Source organism: Mesoplodon densirostris, chromosome 16, assembly GCF_025265405.1.
Source record: "Mesoplodon densirostris isolate mMesDen1 chromosome 16, mMesDen1 primary haplotype, whole genome shotgun sequence".
Lineage (NCBI taxonomy): Eukaryota > Metazoa > Chordata > Mammalia > Artiodactyla > Ziphiidae > Mesoplodon > Mesoplodon densirostris.
The window spans coordinates 8,139,007-8,163,381 of NC_082676.1; the positions used below are offsets into that span (position 1 = coordinate 8,139,007).

The 24,375-nt window shown below is 41.1% G+C and overlaps 1 protein-coding gene across 1 annotated transcript in view; it reads right to left on the reverse strand.

The window, feature by feature from the left end:
* The window catches only part of DOK5 (docking protein 5), a 141,182-nt gene that overhangs the window by 71,396 nt on the left and 45,411 nt on the right, over nucleotides 1-24,375 (reverse strand). Inside the window, exon 2 of the mRNA XM_060077857.1 lies at nucleotides 5,931-6,038. Coding sequence (XP_059933840.1) covers nucleotides 5,931-6,038 — 108 coding nt within the window. The remainder of the gene's footprint in view (nucleotides 1-5,930; nucleotides 6,039-24,375) is intronic.

Below are 24,375 nucleotides of genomic sequence, written 5' to 3' on the forward strand. Positions count from 1 at the left end.
GTCACTGCAAATGGCATTATTTCCTTCTTTCTTATGGCTGAGTACTATTCCATTGTATATATGAGCCACATCTTCTTTATCCATTCCTCCATCGATGGACATTTAGATTACTTCCATGTCCTGGCTATTGTAAATAGTGCTGCAATGAACATTGGGGTGCATGTATCTTTTCGAATTATGGTTTTCTCCGGATATATGCCCAGGAGTGGGATTGCTGGATCTCATATGGTAGCTTTATTTTTAGTTTCTTAAGGAACCTCCATACTGTTCTCCATAGTGGCTGTATCAATTTACATTCCCACCAAGAGTGCAAGAGGGTTTCCTTTTCTCCACACCTTCTCTAGCACTTATTATCTGTAGATTTTTTGATGTGGCCATTTTGACCTGTTTGAGGTGATACCTTATTGTAGTTTTGATTTGCATTTCTCTAATAATTAGTGATATTGAGCATCTTTTCATGTGCTTTTTGCCCATTTGTATGTCTTCTTTGGAGAAATGTCTATTAAGATCTTCTGCCCATTTTTTGATCAGGTTGTTTGTTTTTTTGATATTGAGCTGCATGAGATGTTTGTATATTTTGGAGATTAATCCCTTGTCAGTCGCTTTGTTTGCAAATATTTTCTCCCATTCTGTGGACTGTCTTTTTGGTTTTTTTATGGTTTCCTTTGCTGTGCAAAAGCTTTTAAGTTTAATTAGGTCCCATTTGTTTATTTTTGTTTTTATCTTCATTAATCTAGGAGATGGATCAAAAAAGATATTGCTGTGCTTTATGTCAGAGAGTGTTCTGCTTATATTTTCTTCTCTTTTTTTTTTCTGCCTATATTTTCATCTAAGAGTTTTATAGGGGGAAAGGGGGTGCAGGGATAAATTGGGAGAGTGGGACTGACATATATACACTACTATATATAAAATAGATAACTAATAAGGACCTACAGTACAGCACAGGGAACTCTACTCAATACTCTGCAATGACCTACATGGGAAAAGAATCTAAAAAGAGTGGATATACGGTACATGTATAACTGAATCACTTTGCTGTACAGCAGAAACTAACACAACATTGTAAATCAACTATACTCCAATAAAAATTAATTGAAAAAAAACTGAATCACTATGCTGTACACCTGAAACTAACATAATATGTGTATATCCACTTTACTTAAATAAATAAATAAATAGAGGTTAGCTGAAAAAGGAAAAAAGAGAGAGAAAGAAAAGAAAAAAAGGGAAAAGAGAAAGTAGGTTTACCAAGCCCAGGGTCAGCATACTTCCCACCTCACTAACTGCCTTGGTCTCAAAAACAACAGACAATCGTCTCTCCACTTAGATTTCTTCCCAGTTGTTATTCATCTCAAAAAAGTAAAAGTATGCACAGAAATTCTCAACTCCCCTTTGGCTGGTGTGAGCAACTTTGATTTGCTGAGTGAAAACAATAAACTTGTGTTTCACAAGAAGGTCAGGAACTATAATATTTAAAGTTGCTGGAGTCCTTTGTCTCAAACTTAGACAGTGATGTATGTCAATTATTTCTCAATAAAACTGGAAAGAAATAAATGAAAAATAAAGTCACTGGAGTCTTAATATCGTTGCAATTACAGTTAATCAAATTCACAGCCGTCTCTGACAGCTGTGGGTGCTTGAGGGGTGCTTCACAGAAGAAGACATGAAAAATGAATGGTTCTGTATGTGCATTATTCATATATTTATTTTCCAATTTTTTATGAGAGCACCTTTAGCTCCCTTGTCAGTGAGGAAAGCACCAAGTTTTAAAATTCTACAGACAACTTCTTGCTTTAAAAACTTCTAAAAAGAATCACATACATAAAGCTGGCATTTTTTCCATAATACTATCTTTTTTTTTTTTTTTCCTTTTGCGGTATGCGGGCCTCTCACTGTTGTGGCCTCCCCCGTCGCGGAGCACAGGCTCCGGACGCGCAGGCTCAGCGGCCATGGCTCACGGGCCCAGCCGCTCCGCGGCATATGGGATCCTCCCAGACCGGGGCACGAACCCGTATCCCCTGCATCGGCAGGCGGACTCTCAACCACTTGCGCCACCAGGGAGGCCCCATAATACTATCTTTAAAAGTGAAACAAAAGAAGCACTATATTCCCATAAATGCTACAGATGTCCTACAGGAGAGATATGGGTGTATATGCCACATCATCTATGTGTTGATCAAACAGCATAATATACAGTTCTTCATTTCTTTTGGAAATTGCTTTACTTGTATTCAAATGAACTCTGAAATCTGTTCACCGTGTGCTACTTTTCACCCTAGTATTATCAAGATTCATAAATTACACAGAATTTGGATAAAAAATGCACATCTCAGAGTTACTCCAGCTTTTTATATATCCCCGAGAGATTAATACTACACGTATCAGGCCTGAAAGAGTAAGGACGATGAATAGGCTACAGGAACTCATCAAGGGCTTGGAGGCTTAGTGTAGATAATTCTTCCATTCTAATGCTTTGAGCTTTGGTTAATGACTATTATAGATGAAAGAGAATGTGGCTTATCACATTCCCCACAGATTTACATATTAAATTCCAAAGCCAGCAGGTAGAAGTCTGGGAAACAGGGCACGTTTGTCCTCAATCTCCCCTTACTTGTTTCACATTCAAGGGGAAGCTTTTCAGGCCACTTTGGTTTTACATTTGAGTCTGTCCTCATAAAACTTCCCAATCCTGGCTTTCTCTGCTCCCATCCCCACGCACCCCACTTCCTCTAAATCAAAATTCCTTTTCCTAGTTTCAGATTTCTCAAGATTTTCTGATAAGCTAAGTAAAAGTGTGACACAAAGACATCTACATGTATCCCATGTCCTCTGTCGATAATATTCATAGCTTTTCAATCAATAGTTTAAAAAGTGTCTGCTATGTGTTAGGCCCTGATAAGGAGTAGAAGCAGACTTACGCCCCCACCCGCCTGGAGGGGTAGGATAGGGAGGGTGGGAGGGAGACGCAAAAGGGAGGGGATATGGGAACATATGTATATGTATAACTGATTAAATTTGTTATAAAGCAGAAACTAAAAAAAAAAAAAAATCACTGCCCTTGTGGAGCTTATTTTTGGTGGTGTTGTAGTAAAGACGATAAGAAACAACCAAGTAGATGTGTAGGTAGTGATAAGTGCTAAAGAGAAAAATAAAGGGAGATGGAGAGTGAGGATGTCCAAGGATTCCATTTTAAATAATGGGGGCAGGCAATGGCCTCACGTAGAGGAGGAATTTGAACAACGACCCGAACAAAGTAAGGACGTGAGCTTTGCGGATATTTGCTGGGAGAGCCAAAGCAAAGGAAAGAGCAAGTTCGAAGGTAGGAATGTGCTTGGCATGTTCTGCGGAGAGTAAGGAGCCCAGGGCACCTGTCGCAGAATAAAGTTGGATTTGGGGAAACTGTGCAGATGAAGTTAAACAGGCGACAGGCAGTCACATGAGTGACGTGTAGGCCATTTTAAGGACTTGGCTGAGGGTTCTGAGCTAGAGTATCAGGATGTGATGTAAGTGTTTCAAACAGACTTCAGAGGGCTGGGGATTAGGCAGCCTGGTGGCTTCGACCACAGCAGTAGCAACAGAGGTTGTAAGAAACATTCAGAGTCTCTCTGCCTATTGAACACAGAGCCGACACCATCTGCTGATGGACTGGATTTGGGGAGTTCCTATAAAATACTCCTCACCTGTCCTCTTTCTTCTCTTAGGAATATATAGGTATGTAAGCAAAAGACAGCCTATTTATTTCTCTGCATTCAGAAAGGTTGGTATAGGGGATTGTGAAGAATCAGATATTTCTGGAAATATATGCAACTCTACCAAAACAAGGAAGCACTGATCAACATCAGTGGCCACACACAATGAGCAAACTGAGTCTGACGGTATCCATTCAGGCTGTTGTAACAAGTCACCATAGACTGGGTGGCTGAAAAACAACAGAAATTTATTTCTCAGTGTTCTGGAGTCTGGGAAGACCAAGGGAGAGGCACCGGCAGATTCAGTGTCTGGTGAGGACTTGCTTCCTGGTTCTTAGATTCTGTGTCCTCAGCTGGCGGAAGGGAGGAGGGAGCTCTCCCGGGTGTATCAGTGCTTTGATAAAAAGCACTAATTTCCTTCGTGAGGGTTCCACTCTCATGACCAAATCACCTCCCAAAGGTCCCACCTCCACATACCATCACAACTGGGGATTAGGTTTCAACATATGAATTTGGGTGGTTGGGACACAAGCACACAACCTAGCGCAAATGGAGACTGTAAAGTTATAGATTGGCTGGGATTCTCAAGAGAACTGATGTCTAACCACAAGTTCTGGCTGCCTAGGGGTGAAGCCTTTGGATGACCTTGTTAATTATAGTGTGAAGGCAATGAAGAATGAATGATTTTCAACCACAGCAGAAAGTCCAGTCACCAGGATGTGATGGACCTGAGAGGTGGAGGAGAGGAATCGGTGCCAGGTAAGGGAAGGAGAAAGGAAGCAACTGTGTCCTTGTCCTAGAGATAAACCAAACACCCCTTTGGGCATCTTGAGCTCCGTTTTAAGGCAAGACCTCTCAAGTTAAAATGAAGCACGTCATTCCTATATCATTGTTCGCCATCTTGTTACAAGAACAGACACTGGGTATGCACGGGATAAGTGGGACATATTACATCTGGTCCAAAATGACTGGACATCAATAGTTTCAGGTGTTACAGAAATGGAGAGACTGGCTCAAGATTATTTTCAAGGGTTCAAAGCTATGCTCTCCCTGGCTTCCTGGATCACCGCTCCTAAATAATAGATTCGCAACAACTCCTTCCTGAGGACAAAAAAAAATGTTATTTGAATAGTGGTAATGTCTGGCATATGGAGGATAAACAGTAGAGGAAATCCAGACTCATACAGAAGTATACTTGGGTTCTCCTTTGGAGAGAAGGAAGGCTGGACATGGGGCTGACCTTGGAAGGTAGAACTTCGCTATGAAATACTGGGGAAATGAACCACATGGAAGATGCTACTCTTGACTCCCTTTCCTACTTATCTCTAAAGTCTTGCTCTGTGCTTTTCCTTCCCTTATGTCTGTATAGATGCACCTTTAAAGCACAGCATACTCTTTGTGTCTCTAAGCGGAGAAGGAATACAGCTTGTTCTACTGCTTTTCATTATTGTATAAACGAAGGTGTCAACACAGGCCCTTAGCAAGGTGTTGGAAAGTCACCACTTTTGGAGAATTTGCACAAAAGGGAAGGTTATTCACTTTCCCTCACCTGGCTAAATTTCTGTGCTACTGGATCCACCTCTTCCAGCTCCTTCCCCTCCCTCCTCACCCCACATTTCAAGCACTGACTGAGGATCTATTCTGTATCAGGCACTGTGATAGACATAATGAGATCCAATCCTGACCCTCCAGGGGCTTCAATGTTGGGAGAAGGGCCTACCAAGCAATTGAAAATTTACAAAACATGGTGATTTCTACAGTAGAGATTGGAAAAACAACAACAAATAGTAGGAAACCAGAAGAGGGACTTCACATCAGTCAATTATTTTATTTTATTTTATTTTATTTTATTTTTTGTGTGTGGTATGCGGGCCTCTCACTGTTGTGGCCTCCCCCGTTGCGGAGCACAGGCTCCGGACGCGCAGGCTCCGGACGCGCAGGCTCAGCGGCCACGGCTCACGGGCCCAGCCGCTCCGCGGCATATGGGATCCTCCCAGACCGGGGCACGAACCCGTGTCCCCTGCATCGGCAGGCGGACTCTCAACCACTTGCGCCACCAGGGAGGCCCAGTCAATTATTTTAAACAATGAGCAAGTAGATATTATTTTAGAGATGTTTTGTCCTTGGAAAAAGTATCATTTGTACCTTTGTTAAAAAAGCAAGACAAGTTTTCAGACTCAATGAACTTGAGTTCCCTAGTTATGAACAGATTTCTGGAAAGCTACAACAATCGAGTCTTACCTTATGATAACACCTAAAATATGCAGCACGTTCATCGGAAAATTTCTCCAGTCTTTTGGGACCTTTGCTTGAAGCTTTCTTGAATACTAACCAACATCGTTGATAAATCTGCAAGGAAATACAAAGACAGCACTCAGCATCATTACTGTCTCAGATATTACCGGCATTTCCATTTAAATATTTTCTTTTTTGATGTTTTCACCTGTAAAATATTCATAAGCCATAAATGGGATGTTGCTTTGGGAAAATAAAATTTTAAAACCCCAAACTGTTTCCACAATGGGTGTATTATGTCATTCAGGAAATGACTGGATTCAAAAGAAAATAAGTATTTGGAGGCAAATTTCTTCATACTTTGACAACACCACCAGTAGAAACATTGCAGGAAAAGTCTCAGAAATAAAAATCCCAAATCAGCACAAATAATATAAGCATTTACGGCACATGCTCTAATTTCAAATGCCATTATATATGGAAATCATAGGCCTGATATATGCCAAAGGCTTTAAGTCCTAGAAAGAGACAGTCCCTATGTGTCATGTGACAATCCTCACAACTGATGGTCAAGAGTTGGGCAGACACTAGACTAGCTAATAAACGCTGAGGAACACCAACCAGATTCCCCCTCAGAAAATTCAACCCAGAGACTCAAAGATTATTGTCAGGCTAGGGTGCAGTCCAAGTTAATACCGTAAAAAGTTAATACTGTAAATTAAAGAAAAGAGAATTTCTGTTATTTCTTAAATATCTAAAGATATCAGTAAAATAATTAAAATCAGTTCTATTGGCTTTCATCTTGCATAGTCACTGAACTTACCAAGGGGCATAAAAACATGGAGACAAAAGTGGAAAAGCAATGGAGGGAGGGTAGCCTTTTAAACAAATGGTGCTCAAATAATTGAATATCCATAGGGAATAAACAAACTCCTTAACCCAAAACACTCATACAAAACTTAACTGAACATGGACTTAAATATTAAAAAAACTATAAAAAGTTTAGGGGGAAAAAGGAGGAAATGTTTGGGATCATGGTCTGAACAAAGAGTTCTTAGACCTCATACCAAAAGCACAATCCATAAAAGAAAAGGTTGCCACATTGTACCTCATCAAAACTTAAAACTTTCGCTATGTGAAAAATTCTGCTAAGAGAATGAAAAGAGAAGCTACAGACTGGGAAAAAAAATATTTGCAAACCGCATATCTGACAAAGGATTAGTATATAGAATATATAGAGTCCTCATATCTCAATAGTAAAGAACCAGACAATCCAATTACAAAATGGAAAAAAGACAGACATTTCACCAAAGAGAATATACGGATGATCAAGAAGCACAGGAGAAAACGTTCAACATCAGGAAGCCTTCACGGAAATGTAAATGAAAACCACAATGAAACAGCAGTACACACCTATGAGATTGGCTGAAATAAATAATAATAATAATAATAATGCCACCAAATGTTGACAAGGATGCTGAGAAACTGGATCACTTATATTATAATACATTGCCGGTGGGAATGTAAAATGGTACAGCTCTGAAACACAGTTTGGCAGTTTCTTAAAAAACTAAGCAAGCAACATAGGACTTACAACTGCACTCTGAGGACTCTATGCCAGAGAAATGCAAACTTCCCACACACAAAAAAATGTGAACATGAATGTTCACAAGCAGCTGGATTTGTAACAGCACAGAACTGGAAACAACCCATCTATTCTCCAAGGGGTAAATGGTTAAACAATTTGGGGAACATCCATATCATAGAATACCACTCAGCTATAAAAACAACATGAATGCGTCTTCAGAGAATGATGCTGGGTGGGGGGAAAAAAGCCAAACCCAAAAGGTTACATACATAGTGTATGACTGCATTAATAGTATTCTTGAAATGACAAAATTATAGAAATGGAAATTAGATTAGTGGTTATCAGGGGTTAGGGGTGTGTGAGAAGGGAGCAGAATGGAAGAGGGGCTGTCTATACAGGTAACATGAGGGATCCTGACAGTGATGAAACTGTCCTGGATCTTGACTCTATGAATGTCATTATCTTGGTTATAATATTGCATTGTTGTTTCAAAGATGTTACCACTAGGGAAACTGGATAAATGGCATAGGATCTTTGTGTAATAGTTCTTACAACCAAATGTGAGTCTACAATTATCTTAAAACAAAATGCTTATAAATTTTTAACAAAAAATGTAAAAGATCTTAAAAATTACAGCCTAATCTAATAACAGTTACCTAATTCTTTTGCTATCAGACCAAAGTCTAAATAACCACTAGACTAGGTAACTTTAGAAAGCCAAATGGCAAGAGCTATTGGTAAGAATTCAAACCCCAAATCCTTTTCAGGGTGGAGAGTCAGCCATGCAAATTAACATTTTCAGGGCTATGGTTGGCAAATAGAAGACTTACCACCATCTCGCTGATGTCTGAATAACAGATGAGATCACCAGCTCCCTTAAAACCTAACCACCAGAGAGAGGACTGTAATTACATCGGGAATGACTGTCACCCTGATTGTTCAAATAAAGGATGTGGAAAATAGGTTTCTCACTGTCATTCTATTATTGGCAACCCCTTTCTTCTGGACATGGCCCTGAAAATGTGTTAAAGACAGCACGCTAAGGTATGCAAGAAATATGCCTACTATGGGGAAAAAAATATTTTCACCAAAGGGGATATTTTATATTTCCTAATTATGCCTCAACTTTTAGACCCAATCTTGAATGACAGTATTTCTACTTTAAAAAAAAAAAAAGTATTCATTTTCTTCACAATCAAACCTCTATTTGCCTGGCTTCTGTCTGAAGTCTATCGAACACAAGCTAAAGATTCCTCAATTTCAGCATGCCTAGTGATGGCCATCTTTGATTCATCCATATTACACTTGGGGATTTTTGTTTTTGTTTTGTTCTATTAAGTATCAATAGTAAGAGCAAAAGTGCAATGTTATAATCAAATAACTGCACGAGTACTACTGTATAAATTCACATGCAATATTGCTTAAAACTATTGGCTGGAAAGTCACCCTGGAACAGATTAAAACATGTTGGTTCATCAGGAGATAAGGAAAACCCCAAAACTTGGTTTATGAAAAGGGGGTTCAGTGATTCTCCGTGTTGGCCCAGCCTCACTCAAGACAATTGTTAATTATGCAGATTCCTAGAGATTAGCCAAGGTCGACTGCATCAGAACCTCTTGGGGTGGGGCCAAATTGGCTCTGTACCTTATCCCCCAGGGACTTTGTAATTTACAAACCAATGCCATGAATATTCATAAAGACTTTCAGACAACCCAGGGCTTCCCACGTGGGACTGACAACAAAGAGCCCTCCAACAAATGCTCCATCCACCACGAGGGTCTCTGGGCTGTGTGGTTTCCAACAAGTGATGCGCAGTGGCTTTGGACGTGGAGCAGCGTGAGATGCTGTCCTGAGACACGGTGAAGGTGAAAGTGAAATCTGCTGAACTACAGTAAACTCGCCATTCCACCTGCCCTACACTCTCCGTCCCAAGAACAGAAGAGCCACCAAGTATCAGAGAATTAAAAACTTGTCCTCAGGGCTTCCCTGGTGGCGCAGTGGTTGAGAGTCCGCCTGCCGATGCAGGGGACACGGGTTCGTGCCCCGGTCTGGGAAGATCCCACATGCCGCGGAGCGGCTGGGCCCGTGAGCCATGGCCGCTGAGCCTGCGCGTCCGGAGCCTGTGCTCCGCAACGGGAGAGGCCACAACAGTGAGAGGCCTGCGTACCGCCAAAAAAAAAAAAAAAAAAAAAAAAAAACCAACTTGTCCTCAATATTTCAAAACTGGTTAGAGGAAATGAAACAGGAGGACTCACTGAACATGGGGACATGTAGAGACTAGTTGGAGTAACACTGACATGGTTAAAAGGACCACAGTTGGAGAATAATCTCATTTGCGTAATAGCATAGGGCATTTCTTTTCTTAAATTAATTCATTCAACCATCTCCTTCATATTTCATAAAACACATCCACTGACCATCTGTAGTATTTTTGAGCTAACGTTTTTCTTTCAATTGACTTGTTTTTAACTAAAAAATGCTTATCCCAACCATGAGAGCAAAGTGCAGTTTCAAACTGGACATGAGGAGGAGGTAATCCTAATGATAACTATACTCTTAGAGAACCTAATGACGGAATAATTTTCATGTTGAAATATCTCACCTTCTCTGCAGCAGGGTTCCGCATTCTCGGCACAGCTGGAATTTTAGACAAGGCAATTTGGGGTAGTGGGAAGGGCGGGGCTGCTCCTCCAACTGGATGCCAGCAGCACAGCCCTCCTACCCTGCTGACAACCGGAACTGTCTCCAGACATTGCCAAAAGCTCCCTGGGGGGCCAAGTCAGAACCACGGCTACAGGGGAGTGCACGCTGAGCCGAGACTGCAGAGTTGAAGAATATGAGGTTATGGGAATGTCTTCTAAGTCCTGGCTTTGGACAAGTCAATCCACACAAGCCACTGCTGAAGCTAAAACAGACAAGCACATCACACAGTTCTGACAACCTGAGTGGATGTACATGAGATTTAGCAGTTACATAAAAATCTCCTTCAGTGTGTCTTTTCTTGGTGGGGGTGGTGGTTTTACTACACCTAATTTTCAGCCTTAAATTGTCATCAAACCATATATGATTTCTGTTACTTTTTCCATTGTCTTCCCTTTCTTTAAAACTTGAGATCCTTAATAACTAATTAGCTCTGGTTTCAAATCCCTGATATTTTTACTAGCTACTTTTCCTAACAAAGTCTAGTCTGGTAAATTCACCAAGATTTCCAGGGCCAAGGAAGAGTGGAAACAATTTAGAATTTGCTTGGAGTTCCTAATTTCCTAATTAGCAGTCCATCACAATGTCTTGAACAACAGAGTCACAAACTAAACTTCTATAGGACGTATCTTTTTTTTTTTTTCTTTTTTGGGCCACGCCACGCGGCTTGTGGGACCTCAGTTCCCTGAGCAGGAAACTCCCTATAGGATGCATCTTATGAAGATAACAGAAAGCAAATTTTGGTCACAAAATTTCTGTTAAAAGGAAAATTATATACTGCCTTTACATAAGCTCAAGAAAAGCAGAAAGCTTAAGTGAGGTGTGACCATTTAGGACTTCACGGTCTAGTCCAAGTATCAGCAAACTTTTTTCTGTAAAGGGCCAGACAGTAAATATTTTAGTCTTTGAGGGTCACAGGCCCTTGTTGCAACTACTGAACTCTGCAGTGCTAGCATGAAAGCAACCATAGGAGGATATATGTAAATGAAAGGTGTAGTTATCTTCCAATAAAACTTTATTTAAAAAAACAGGCAGTGGGCCAGATGTCGCTCACAGACTGCAGTTTGCCAACCTCTGGTCTTTGGTAGTATTTCTCACCTGTTTAAGCTCAGGTCACCTTTTGATGAACATAAAAATCTGGTTGACATGTCCCTCTTCAGGGAAAGAGAGGAGGAAATATCTCTCAGGTGAGGATCCCTATATATCCCATATCTCCCCACAAGCCAAATTTAACTTAAACTTCTATTAAAATGTTGACTTGATGCCTTTCAATGCCCTCCACCACATACTCCACACATTTCTGGTCTCGCCGTCCACTGCTGGGACCCACTGCTCTACAATGGATGCAGATGTTGTCCTAAAGAGGCCTTTTACAGGCAGAGACATTAGCATCTCAGCTCTAGCTTTTTATAGTTACCGTATTCTACGCAGGGAAGGTGCACTTTGGGGAGAAAAGGTAAGTTAGGACTGTTTTCCATTTTGCCAGCATCCGCTTCCTGTACTCAGATTGATTTTTCTCTTCTCAGGGCATTCTCTCCAATTCTAAAGATATACCCTCAGTTTTATAATGCTAAGTTAGCCTCATTTCCCACATTCTAATCCCTTTTTTTTTTTTTTTTTTTTGCGGTACGCGGGACTCTCACTGTTGTGCCCTCTCCCGTTGCGGAGCACAGGCTCTGGACGCGCAGGCTCAGCGGCCATGGCTCACGGGCCTAGCCGCTCCGCAGCATGTGGGATCCTCCCGGATCGGGGCACGAACCCGTGTCCCCTGCATCGGCAGGCGGACTCTCAACCACTGAACCACCAGGGAAGCCCTCTAATCCTGTTTTTATTTATTCTCCAAAACAAATCAAATATTCTTCTTATCCAGGGTGTTAGTAACAACACGTAGCATTGGTCGAACCCTTTGTGCGTGGCAGAATGCTAATCCCTCTTTGTGCATTATCTCAACTAACCCTACCAACAGCCCTATAAAACAGATGCTGCTATTATTCCCATGTTACAACAAGGAAATTAGGCCTTAGTGAGGTTACTCACTGAGTACTACTCAAGGGCGTGAAACTGGTAGAAACAAGCCAGCATTCCAACCTTGGTTTGCTTGATTCTGAAGAACAAGCTCTTAACCATTCCTCCAGGATTTTCCCAGAAAAGTTGATCTCCTAGAGATGCATAAACTTATGCTGAGGGTCGAGCTGTCTGTAAGAAGTTGATTTTCATGCTTATCATAATCTAAAAAGAGACATTTAGCTGTAACCATATGCTCTTTCATCTGGACGATGGCTTTATCGTCTAGCTATTTTGGTGTGACATTTGCATTTGTGATTTTAAGTTCCCTGGCACCAAGTGTTCACCAACAGTGATAGTTTTTAATGGAGTATTTCTGCATTTGGGGTCTGAAGACCCTATTCCAGGACTGCCAGTTAGCCTAGCAGTTTGTAAGATGTGTTTTCTTTGAAAAGAATTCCACTCTCTCCCTCCTTAAGTAACAAAGTATTCAGTATCCTTGACTGCAGTCCAGAAACTCAAACAAGCCCAGTATTTCTAACTAGGTGATAAGTATCTCATGTAAGTTCTCAGCTCTTCTTGGCGTTCCTTCCCTCTCTAAACTTTAGTCTCTTGTTATTCATTAGTTACAGCTGCAGTAAACCAATGCCCTGGCTAGCTGTCTCCCTGCTGGTATGTGTAGTCAGCTGCCTATAGAGTTGACCAGTCACTTCTCTAGGAGTGCCCAGCCCTCCACTTTGGCCAATGATGCATGGCCACAGTAACTAGTTGCCCACCCAGAGTCCTGGGCTCCTCTGTGACTGATGAAACACCACAATCCAAGTTCAACCCAACAGCCATAGAAATTGGTGTTGGATGATGCAATCTGGAAGCAGAGGGATAATCCCCCCTCCATCCTGTCTGCCACTGTCTGCAAATAATCCTTCCACAATATTAGAATTTTGACTGGCATGATCTCTGGGACTAAGATGCTTAAAACTTTCTAGTCTTACGAAGGACTCTGTCATGGGATTTCAGAAAGTGACAGATGAAGAGTATAAGAGAAGTAGTTCTTTGGCATCGTGGAATCGTAACAGGTAGGCTGCTACCAACTCTACCTACCAAAATAATGAGCTGGTTCAGAATTATGTATTTTATGAGGGGAAAAAAATCTTTTCATTGAGTAAACAATGTGACTCTATGCCTATCATTTATGTATACCTTTCATTTGTAAGGAAAGAAATGCTAATTTGGAGAAGGTTTTGCACAGTGGGTAGCAAGGTTCATTTTAAATTCACTGCAAAGAGAAATACCTGCAAAAATGAAATAATTAATCATAAAATAAAATTTGTACAAAGAGGATTAAAAATACTTCAAAAGCATCCACAGGCAATAAATTACCAATCCCTTGCTGATGGTGAAGTAAAGTAGCACAACCTTTCTAGAGGGTAAATCATGCCTACCCTTTGACCTGGAAATACCATTTCTAGGAACTTTCCCCTGAGGAAATAATTGAGGAAATATGCAAACATATGGGAATAGGGTTCTTTGGCCTAAAAACTGAAAGCACTCTAAATGTTCCAGGGGACTAGCTTAATTAATTATGGCATCTCTGTAAACTAGAAATTGCCATCATTAAAAATGATGGTGTAAAATAATATACCATAGAAAATGCTATTAGTAAGTTATTAAGTAAAAAAAATAGGTTTTCCCTGCTTTTTAATCTGTTTCTACTCCAGTATATATACTCATTCAGTAAATAAGGCCCAGTTGCTCATCCAAAAGGACTGAGAGCTATATTTCCACCCTTCCCCACCTCCCCTCACACACACACACACACACACACACACACACGCACACACACGCACACACACACACACAAACATGCACACACGACGACAGGATGAAAATGTCTGCTTCAGTGGAAAACTATGCGTTCTCTAGGACACACACATCCAGTATTATCTGCTTCTGATTCTGTGGGAGCTATTCTACAACTCTAAACTGTAGATTACTGATAGAAATGCAAAATAATTCTAGTCCATATGGATAGAAGAATGGGGTTTCCATTAGCTGAGCAAGCAAGCCTGGAAGAGGACCAGGATCTGAGGGAGGATATGGAACGTGATGATGGATGTAAGGAGTCTGTCATGCCTGTTAAACACCTAAGTTTATATAAACATTATATTATCAAACATGATGAACAGTCAGTTATTTGTGTGTGTTATATATATATATCTATTATAGAAGGTTTTATTGTACTTTTAAAATAAATTAATAACACTATCTTCTCTATAGGCCTGTTGGGAGAATGGAATAAGTTAGTGCATTGAAAGGGCTTGTATTGCTTGGGAAGCACTTCATAGAGGTCAGCAGCTCATACCATCCGATCAGGCAGTGATTTGCCTGCAAACAAGGACAACACCCATATTGGTTCCTTCATTTACTCATTAATTTTGCAAATATTTACTGAGCATCTACTATGTGCTAGGCCCTGTTCCAAGCACCGAAGAAATGGCAGGGTATAAAGCAGACTCCACAGAGTTCACTTTCTCATGTGCAGACAGATAATTATCTGTCTCCCAGCCCCAAACACAATGCCTAGCATGGGGTCATAATGATTACAGACCACATTTGCAGAATACCGTCATTTGGTAGGATGCACCCAATAAATATTTCGTGAAGCTAAACAAGAAACGATGTCATCGTGGCTTCCAAAGCAGTCTTTAAGTGATCACCAAACCAAAATCACCAACACTGAGTTCCAATTTCACAGCCTGGCTCTATACAAGCTGACCCGTGCCTATTTGTCAGACCTCTTCACCCACCACTTCCTGCTTCACTCACAGAACCCCCATCTCCAAAATGTTCCATTCTTCTCCAATGAGGGATGAGAGAATGGGCTGGAACTCTCTTCCCCTTGCTGTTCACAGGGCTGCTTCCTCCTCATCCTTCAGATCTCATGCGAAATTTCTCTTATCACTTAGCTATTTTTATGTGACAAATCACCCCAAAGCTTAGTAGCTTAAAAGAACAGCCATCTTTCACTTCTCACGAACTGGATGGTGGATCAGGCGGCTCTACTGATCTGACCTGGCTCCCGGCTCATTCACAGGTGAGCAGTCAAGGCAGGTGGACTGGAGTTTGCTTGGGGTGACTCAGCTCTGCACTGCATGGTCTTGGATTCTCCAGGTTAGCTGGGGCTTATCATCACAGAGCAAGGAGAAGTCCGAGAAAGCAAGCAGAAAAGTCCTCTATTCCCGAGGGTCCCTTCATTACTGCTGGGTTGAGGGGGGAGCTCTATCTTCTCCTGTGATCTCCACTGACACAGCAGTGGGGGTGGTCTCATTACCACTGGGCATTGGTGAAAATCCTGACCCTCCGCCAGGCCCCCTCTGACCCGGCCCCAGTGGGGAGAGGAAGAGGCACCTCATTACTGCTGCGGGAGGCGTACAGACCCCCAACATGGTCTCCACTGACACCGCGGTGGAGAGGGCTAACTACCAACGGGCCAAGATGAAAGTCCTGGCTCCCTACTTGGCCTTCACAGACACCAGCTAGGCGGGGCGGAGGCCCTTGTTACAGTGGAAGAGGATCAGAGTACGCCACCCCAAAATATGCTACTCTGACATCAGGATTACTTTGAGCGGAAGACAACTGAGAAACAGCAGACACAGGAGGACCTCTCTGCCTTCCCCCTTTCTGCCTCAAAGCAAGGCATACATTTTTGTTTATGTGACATGGACTTACACGTGTCAACGTGTTTCCCTCTCTTACACCAGGAAGACAAGAGACAGCACTGAGACGAGTCTGTACACCAAACCCTACTAAACAACCCTAATCTACAGTAAAAATTCCCATCACCTTCCCACAACTGACCACCCCGAGTTGCTCAAATTCCCTTTCCTTTCTCTAGTCACTTCTCCACAACTTACAACCCTGTGTCAAAATGGTGTATAAGATTCTGAGCCTAAAGTAACGCTCATTGTAGAGGGGAATGCTTTAAACAGCTTTGGTGAAAGATGAGACCTCCAGGGCACAGGTATTACCAGGAGTCAGGCAAAATAAGAAATGGCCAAACTGTTCTGTAAAAGAGTGATTTGGGTCTTTTTCTCTCTTTCAAATTCTTTACCTTTTTTTTTTTTTTTTTTTTTTTTTTGATACTTTGAGAGAAGGAGAAATGAGAGAGAGAAAAGTAAAAGCAGCAGAAGGGAGAGAAAGAAGTCATGAATCTGGGCACTACTTGGAAAACAACAGGCAGAACACAAATCTGAGTTGGGGCAAATAAAGGACTTTTAGGAAGTGGAGTGACAAAAAAAAAAAAGAAAGAAAGAAAGAAAAAAGAAAAAAAAGATTCTGAAGGCAGAGTCAAGATGGCGGTGTGGGAAGATGCGGAGTTAACGTCTCCCCACAACTAGGGCACCTGCCGGCCACTGGTGGGGGACTCTGATGCCCAAGGAGATGGGAGGAACCCCAGAGTGAACCGGTAGGAAGTAGGGGGTCCGAGGGGGGAGGAGAAGTGGAGGCCAGACAGGATCCGAGCCCCTGAGGCCGGGGAGATCGGGAGAGGCAGGAGGGAGGGACTCTCCAGGAAGAGAGGGAGAGGAGCAGAGGGTGACTGCCCCGCCCACTTGGGCACAGGGAGCCTGGCCCACCACCCAAACTTCGCCCTTGCTTAGGCCCCGCCCTCCACAGCCAAGGCCTTTTGCCCCCTCCCTTTTTTTCTTTTTTCTTTTCCCTCCTCCTCTTTATTACTACTGTGGTACTGATGTACCTTCCGGTTGTTGATTCATCTATATTTTTATTTTTATATTCTTCCTAACATACCTGTTAGCTTCCCAGTCTAATTTTATTTTTTACTTTGTTATTGTTGGTTTTTTTTTTTTTTGCCACCTCAGGAGGCTTGTAGGATCTTGGTTCATGAGCCCGGGGTTGAGCTGAAGCTCCTGCGGTGGCAGCTCTGAGTCCAAACAACTGGACTAACAGAGAACCTCAGAGCCCAGGAAATATTCATCTGAGTGAGGTCTCACCGAGCTCCTCATCTCAGCAGCAAGACCCAGCTCTACCCAATAGCCTACTCCAGTGCTGGAAGCCTCAGGCCCAACAACCAGTTAGACAGGAACGCAATCCCATTCTTGGGAAAAAAAAAAAAAAATGAGATGGCAAAAAAATATGTCACCAATGAAGGAGCAAGGTAAAAACCTACAAGACCAAACAAATGAAGATGAAAGAGGCAGTCTACCTGAAAAAGGATTCAGAGTAATGATAGGAAAGATGATCCAGAATCCTGGAAATAGAATGGAGGCACAGATTGAGAAAATACAAGAAATGTTTACCAAAGATCTAGAAGAACCAAAGAACAAACACACAGAGATGAACAACACAATAAGTGAAATGAAAAAGACACTAGAAGGAAGCAAGAACGGAATAATGGAGGCAGAAAAATGAATAATTAAGCTGGAAGACAAAATGGTGGAAATAACTGCCAAGGAACAGAATAAAGAAAAAAGAATGAAAAGAATTGAAGAAAATCTCAGAGAACTCTGGCACAACACTAAATGCACCAACATTCAAATTATAGGGGTCCCAGAAGAGAAAGGGTCTGAGAAAATATTTGAAGAGATTATAGTTGAAAACTTCCTTAACATGGGAAAGGAAACAGTCACCCAAGTCTAGGAAGCACAGAGAGTCCCATTCAGGATAAACGCTAGGAAAAACACACCAAGACACATATCAATCAAACTAACAAAAATTAAATTCAAAGAAAAAATATTAAAAGCAGCAAGGGAAAAACAAAAAATAACATACAAAGGAATCCCCATAAGGTTATCAGCTGATTTTTCAGCATAAACTCTGCAGGCAATAAGGGAGTGGCAGGATATACTTAAAGTGATGAAAGAGAAAAACCTACAGCCAAGATCACTCTACCCAGCAAGGGTCTCATTCAGATTCAAAGGAGCAATCAAAAGATTTTCAGACAAGCAAAAGCTAAGAGAATTAAGCACCACCAAACCAGCTTTACAACATATGCTTAAGAAACTTCTCTAGGTGGAAACACCAGAGGAGAAAAACACCCACAAAAATAAACCCAAAACAATTAAGAAAATGGTAATAGGAACATACATATCAATAATAACCTGGAATGTAAATGAATTAAATGCCCCAACCAAAAGACACAGACTGGCTGAATGGATACCAAAACAAGACCCATATATATGCTGTCTACAAGAGACCCACTTCAGACCTAGGGACTCATACAGACTTAAAGTGAAGGGATGGAAAAAGATATTCCATGCAAATGGAAATCAAAAGAAAACTGGAGTAGCAATACTTATATCAGATAAAATAGACTTTAAAATAAAGACTGTTACAAGAGATAAGAAGGGACACTACATAATGATCAAAGGAACAATCCAAGAGAAAGATATAACAATTTTAAATGTTTATGCACCCAACATAGGAGCACCTCAATACATAAGGCAAATGCTAACAATCATGAAAGGAGAAATCGACAGTAACACAATAATAGTAGGGGACTTTAACACCTCACTTGCACCAATGGACAGATCATCCAAACAGAAAATAAATAGGGAAACACAAGCTTTAAATGACACAATAGACCAGATAGATCTCACTGATATTTACAGAACATTCCACCCAAAAGTGGCAGAATATACTTTCTTCCAAAGTGCGCATGGAACATTCTCCAGGATAGATCACATCTTGGGTCACAAATCAAGCCTCAGAAAATTTAAGAAAATTGCAATTGTACCAAGCATCTTTTCTTTTTTTTTTTTTTTTTTTTTTTTTTTTTTGCGGTATGCGGGCCTCTCACTGTTGTGGCCTCCCCCGTTGCGGAGCACAGGCTCCGGACGCGCAGGCTCCGGACGCGCAGGCTCAGCGGCCATGGCTCACGGGCCCAGCCGCTCCGCGGCATATGGGATCCTCCCAGACCGGGGCACGAACCCGTATCTCCTGCATCGGCAGGCGGACTCTCAACCACTTGCGCCACCAGGGAGGCCCCCAAGCATCTTTTCTGACCACAACGCTATGAGACTGGAAATCAATTACAGGAAAAATACTGTAAAAAACACAAATACATGGAGGCTAAACAGTGCACAACTAAATAACCAAGAGATTACTGAAGAAATCAAAGAAGAAGTAAAAAAATACATAGAGGGCTCCCCTGGTGGCGTGGTGCTTGAGAGTCCGCCTGCCGATGCAGGGGATACGGGTTCGTGCCCCGGTCCGGGAGGATCCCACGTGCCGCGGAGCGGCTGGGCCCGTGGGCCATGGCTGCTGAGCCTGTGCGTCCGGAGCCTGTGCTCCGCAATGGGAGAGGCCACAACAGTGAGAGGCCCGCGTACCGCAAAAAAAAAAAAAAAAATACATAGAAACAAATGACAATGAAAACACAATGATCCAAAACCTATGGGCCGCAGCAAAAGCAGTTCTAAGAGGCAAGTTTATAGCAATACAATCTCACCTCAAGAAACAAGAAAAATCTCAAATAAACAATCTAACCCTACACTTAAAACAACTAGAGAAACAAGAACAAAGAAAACCCAAAGACAGTAGAAGAAAAGAAATCATAAAGATCAGAGCAGAAATAAATGAAATAGAAATGAAGAAAACAACAGCAAAGATCAATAAAACTAAAAGCTGGTTCTTTGAGAAGATAAACCAAATTGATAAACCCTTAGCCAGACTCATCAAGAAAAAAAGGGAGAGGACGCAAATCAATAAAATTAGAAATGAAAAAGGAGAAATCACAACTGACATTGCAGAAATACAAAGGATTATATGAGAAAACTACAAAAAACTACAAACAACAAAATATGCCAATAAAATGGACATCCACAAAGAAATGGACAAATTCTTGCAAAGGTAAAATTTTCCAAGACTGAACCAGGAAGAATTAGAAAATATAAACAGACCAATCACAAGCACTGAAATTGAAACTGTAATTTAAAATCTTCCAACAAACAAAAGTCCAGGACCAGATGGCTTCACAGGTGAATTCTATCAAACATTTAGAGAAGAGCTAACACCAATCCTTCTCAAACTCTTCCAAAATATAGCAGAGGGAGGAACACTCCCAAACTCATTCTACAAGGCCACCATCACCCTGATACCAAAACCAGACAAAGATGTCACAAAAAAAGAAAATTATAGACCAATATCACTGATGAAAATAGATTCAAAAATCCTGAACAAAATACTAGCAAACAGAATCCAAAAGCACATTAAAAGGATCATACACCATGATCAAGTGGGATTTATCCCAGGGATGCAAGGATTCTTCAATATACGCAAATCAATCAATGTGATACACCATATTAACAAATAAAGGAATAAAAACCATATGATCATATCAATAGATGCAGAAAAAGCTTTCAACAAAATTCAACACCCATTTATGATAAAAACTCTCCAGAAAATGGGCATAGAGGGAACCTACCTCAACATAATAAAGGCCATATATGACAAACCCCCAGCAAGCATCATACTCAATGGTGAAAAACTGAAAGCATTTCCACTAAGATCAGGAACAAGACAAGGATGTCCACTCTTGCCACTCTTACTCAACATAGTTTTGGAAGTCCTAGCCACAGCAATTAGAGAAGAAAAAGAAATAAAAGGAATACAAATTGGAAAAGAAGAAGTAAAACTGTCACTGTTTGCCAATGACATGATACTATACATAGAAAATCCTAAAGATGCCACCAGTAAACTACTAGAGCTAATCAATGAATTTGGTAAAGTAGCAGGATACAAAATTACTGCACAGAAATCTCTGGCATTCCTATACACCAACAATGAAAAATCAGAAAGAGAAATTAAGGAAACACTCCCATTTACCACTGTAACAAAAAGAATAAAATACCTAGGAATAAACCTGCTTAAGGAGGAGAAAGACTTGTACTCAGAAAACTATAAAACACTGATGAAAGAAATCAAAGATGATGTAAACAGATGGAGAGATATACCATGTTCTTGGATTGGAAGAATCAATATTGTGAAAATTACTATAGTACCCAAAGCAATTTACAGATTCAATGTAACCCTATCAACTACCAATGGCATTCTTTACAGAATTAGAACAAAAAATTTTACAATTAGTATGGAAACACAAAAGACCCCAAATAGCCAAAGCAATCTTAAGAAAGAAAAACGGAACTGGAGGAATCAGGCTCCCCGACTTCAAACTATACCACGAAGCTACAGTAATCAAGACAGTATGGTACTGGCACAAAAACAGAAATATAGATCAATGGTACAGGATAGAATGCCCAGAGATAAACCCACGCACATATAGGCACCTAATTTACAACAAATTAAGCAAGAACATACAATGGAGAAAAGACATCCTCTTCAATAAGTGGTGCTGGGAAAACTGGACAGCTACATGTAAAAGAATGAAATTAGAACACCACCTAACACTGTACCCAAAAATAAACTCCAAATGGATTAAACACTTAAATGTAAGACCAGACACTATAAAACTCTTAGAGGAAAACATAGGAAAAACACTCTGACATAAGCCACAGCAAGATCTTTTTTGACCCACCTCCTAGAGTAATGGTAATAAAAACAAAAGTAAACAAATGGGACTTAATTAAACTTAAAAGCTTTTGCACAGCAAAGGAGACCATAAAAAAGACAAAAAGACAACCCTCAGAATTGGAGAAAATATTTGCAAATGAAACAACAGACAAAGGATTAGTCTCCAAAATATACAAACAGCTCATGGAGCTCAATATCAAAAAAACAAACAATCCAGTTAAAAAATGGGCGGAAGACCTAAACAGACATTTCACCAAGGAAGACATACAGATGGCCACGAGGCACATGAAAAGATGCTCAACAGTACTAATTATTAGAGAGAGCAACACTACAATGAGATATCACCTCACACAGGTCAGAATGGCCATTATCAAAAAATCTAGAAACAATAAATGCTGGAGAGGGTGTGGTGAAAAGGGAACCCTCCTACACAGTATGGAGGTCCCTTAAAAAACTAAAAATAGAGCTACCACATGACCCAGCAATCCCACTACTGGGCATATACCTGAGAAAACCATAATTCAAGAAGAGACATGTACCACAATGTTCACTGCAGCACTATTTACAATAGCTAGGACATGGAACCAACTTAAATGTCCATCAACAGATGAATGGATAAAGAAGAGGTGGCACATATATACAACGGAATATTACTCAGCCATGAAAAGAAACGAAATTGAGTTACTTGTAATGAGGTGGTGGACCTAGAGTCTGTCATACAGAGTGAAGTAAGTCAGAAAGAGAAAAATACCATATGCTAATGAATATATATATGGAATCTAAAAAAAAATGGTACTGATGAACCTAGTTTCAGGGCACGAATAAAGAGGCAGACATAGAAAATGGACTTTAAGGACAAGGGGTGGGAGGGTGAGCTGGGGTGAAGTGAGAGTAGCATCGACATATATACACTACGGAATGTAAAACAGTTGGCTGGTGGGAAGCAGCAGCATAGCACAGGGAGATTGGCTCGGTGCTTTGTGATGACCTAGAGGGGTGGGATAGGGAGGATGGGAGACAGGCTCAAGAGGGAGGGAGGGGATATGGGGACATGTGCATGCATATGGCTGTTTCGCTTTGTTGTACAAGAGAAACTAACACATTATTATACTCCAATAAAGATCTATTTAAGAAAAAAAAAGATTCTGAGTCTAACCATTTCTTTAGATTTTCACTTTTTTTCTGTTAGTCCCTAAAGATATGAAGCTATCAATGACATTTGTATGCCTTTTGTCAGTTTAATTCACAATGGCAAGGTACCGCACCTAAGAGGGTAGAGGAAAATATTTTACTCACAGAGGCTCACAAGGATGGAAGTCTAGACTCCTTGCTCAGCTTTTGCTGGCATGAAGGTGGGTGGGAGCACAGTCTATTCTGTGATGTTTGGTTGATATTAGAACAGATATTTTCTAAAAGTTTTCTGTGTTGCTCGGCTGCCCATTTCCTGGTTCTTTGACCAGAAAATGGGTTTTTATTGGGGCTTTTTCTCTCTGTACCTGCTGGCATTTCTGGTTTGCTGGCTTCTTTAGCTCCAACTTTGGGATATACGAGACAAAATGAAAACCCAGGGAAATCACCACTATGTTGCTCCTCAAAAGCTGAGGTCTCTAGCCAGTCTGAGTCTCTCCACCTTTCAGAGTCTTCTTAGTTTGATTTATATATAAAATCCAGAGTTTGTAGTTGTACTTAGCAAGAACAATAGGGAAAGGTATGTCTATTCACTCATCCCAGAAGCAGCAGGTAAAAGTTTTTTATAGGCTTTGTGTGAAATGCTTTTATAAGCCTCTGCTTGTGGCAAGTTTGCTAATAGTTCATCTCACATGTGTTTCATCTTACAAGCCCATTGTCAGGGCAGATAGAGACAATCAGAATAAAGGTCATGGAAGTAACTGAAGCCATCAACGTACTCACATGCTATCATGATCTCACCTCCTCAGAAACATCTTCCTTCCTACAAAATCTAAAGTATTCCCCTACCCATCCCCCTTGCAACTTCAAATCAATCTCTGAAATCACCTTGCTCATTTATTTGCCTGCATATTTATGTTTTATCTTCCTCCCTAGAAAGCAAAAAAACATCCTATTTTATCTTGATCGTCCTGAATTCTCAGGACCTAGGAGAGCATAGGTTCTCATTTGTTTTTAATGGCTGAGTGAATACACTAACAAGCAAACAAAAGCATGGGAAAAGCCATACTCAGTGCTCATGAGCTTCCACTGTTTCATAAAGGATGCCCTTGGATATCAAAGCACCTCAGAATGGACCTGACATTTCCAAAAAAGCCTTAACCTCTTTTTTTTTTTTTTTTTTTTTTTTTGTGGTATGCGGGCTTCTCACTGCTGTGGCCTCTCCCGTTGCGGAGCACAGGCTCCGGATGCGCAGGCTCAGCGGCCATGGCGCACGGGCCCAGCCGCTCCGCGGCATGTGGGATCTTCCCGGACCGGGGCACGAACCCGTGTCCCCTGCATCGGCAGGCGGACTCTCAACCACTGCGCCACCAGGGAAGCCCCAAAAGCCTTAACCTCTTTATACAAGAGAGTATTTTTTTTTAAAAAACTCAAGATATGTAGAGCACACACATTCACATTATATTGACAGACATTCTTTTAAAA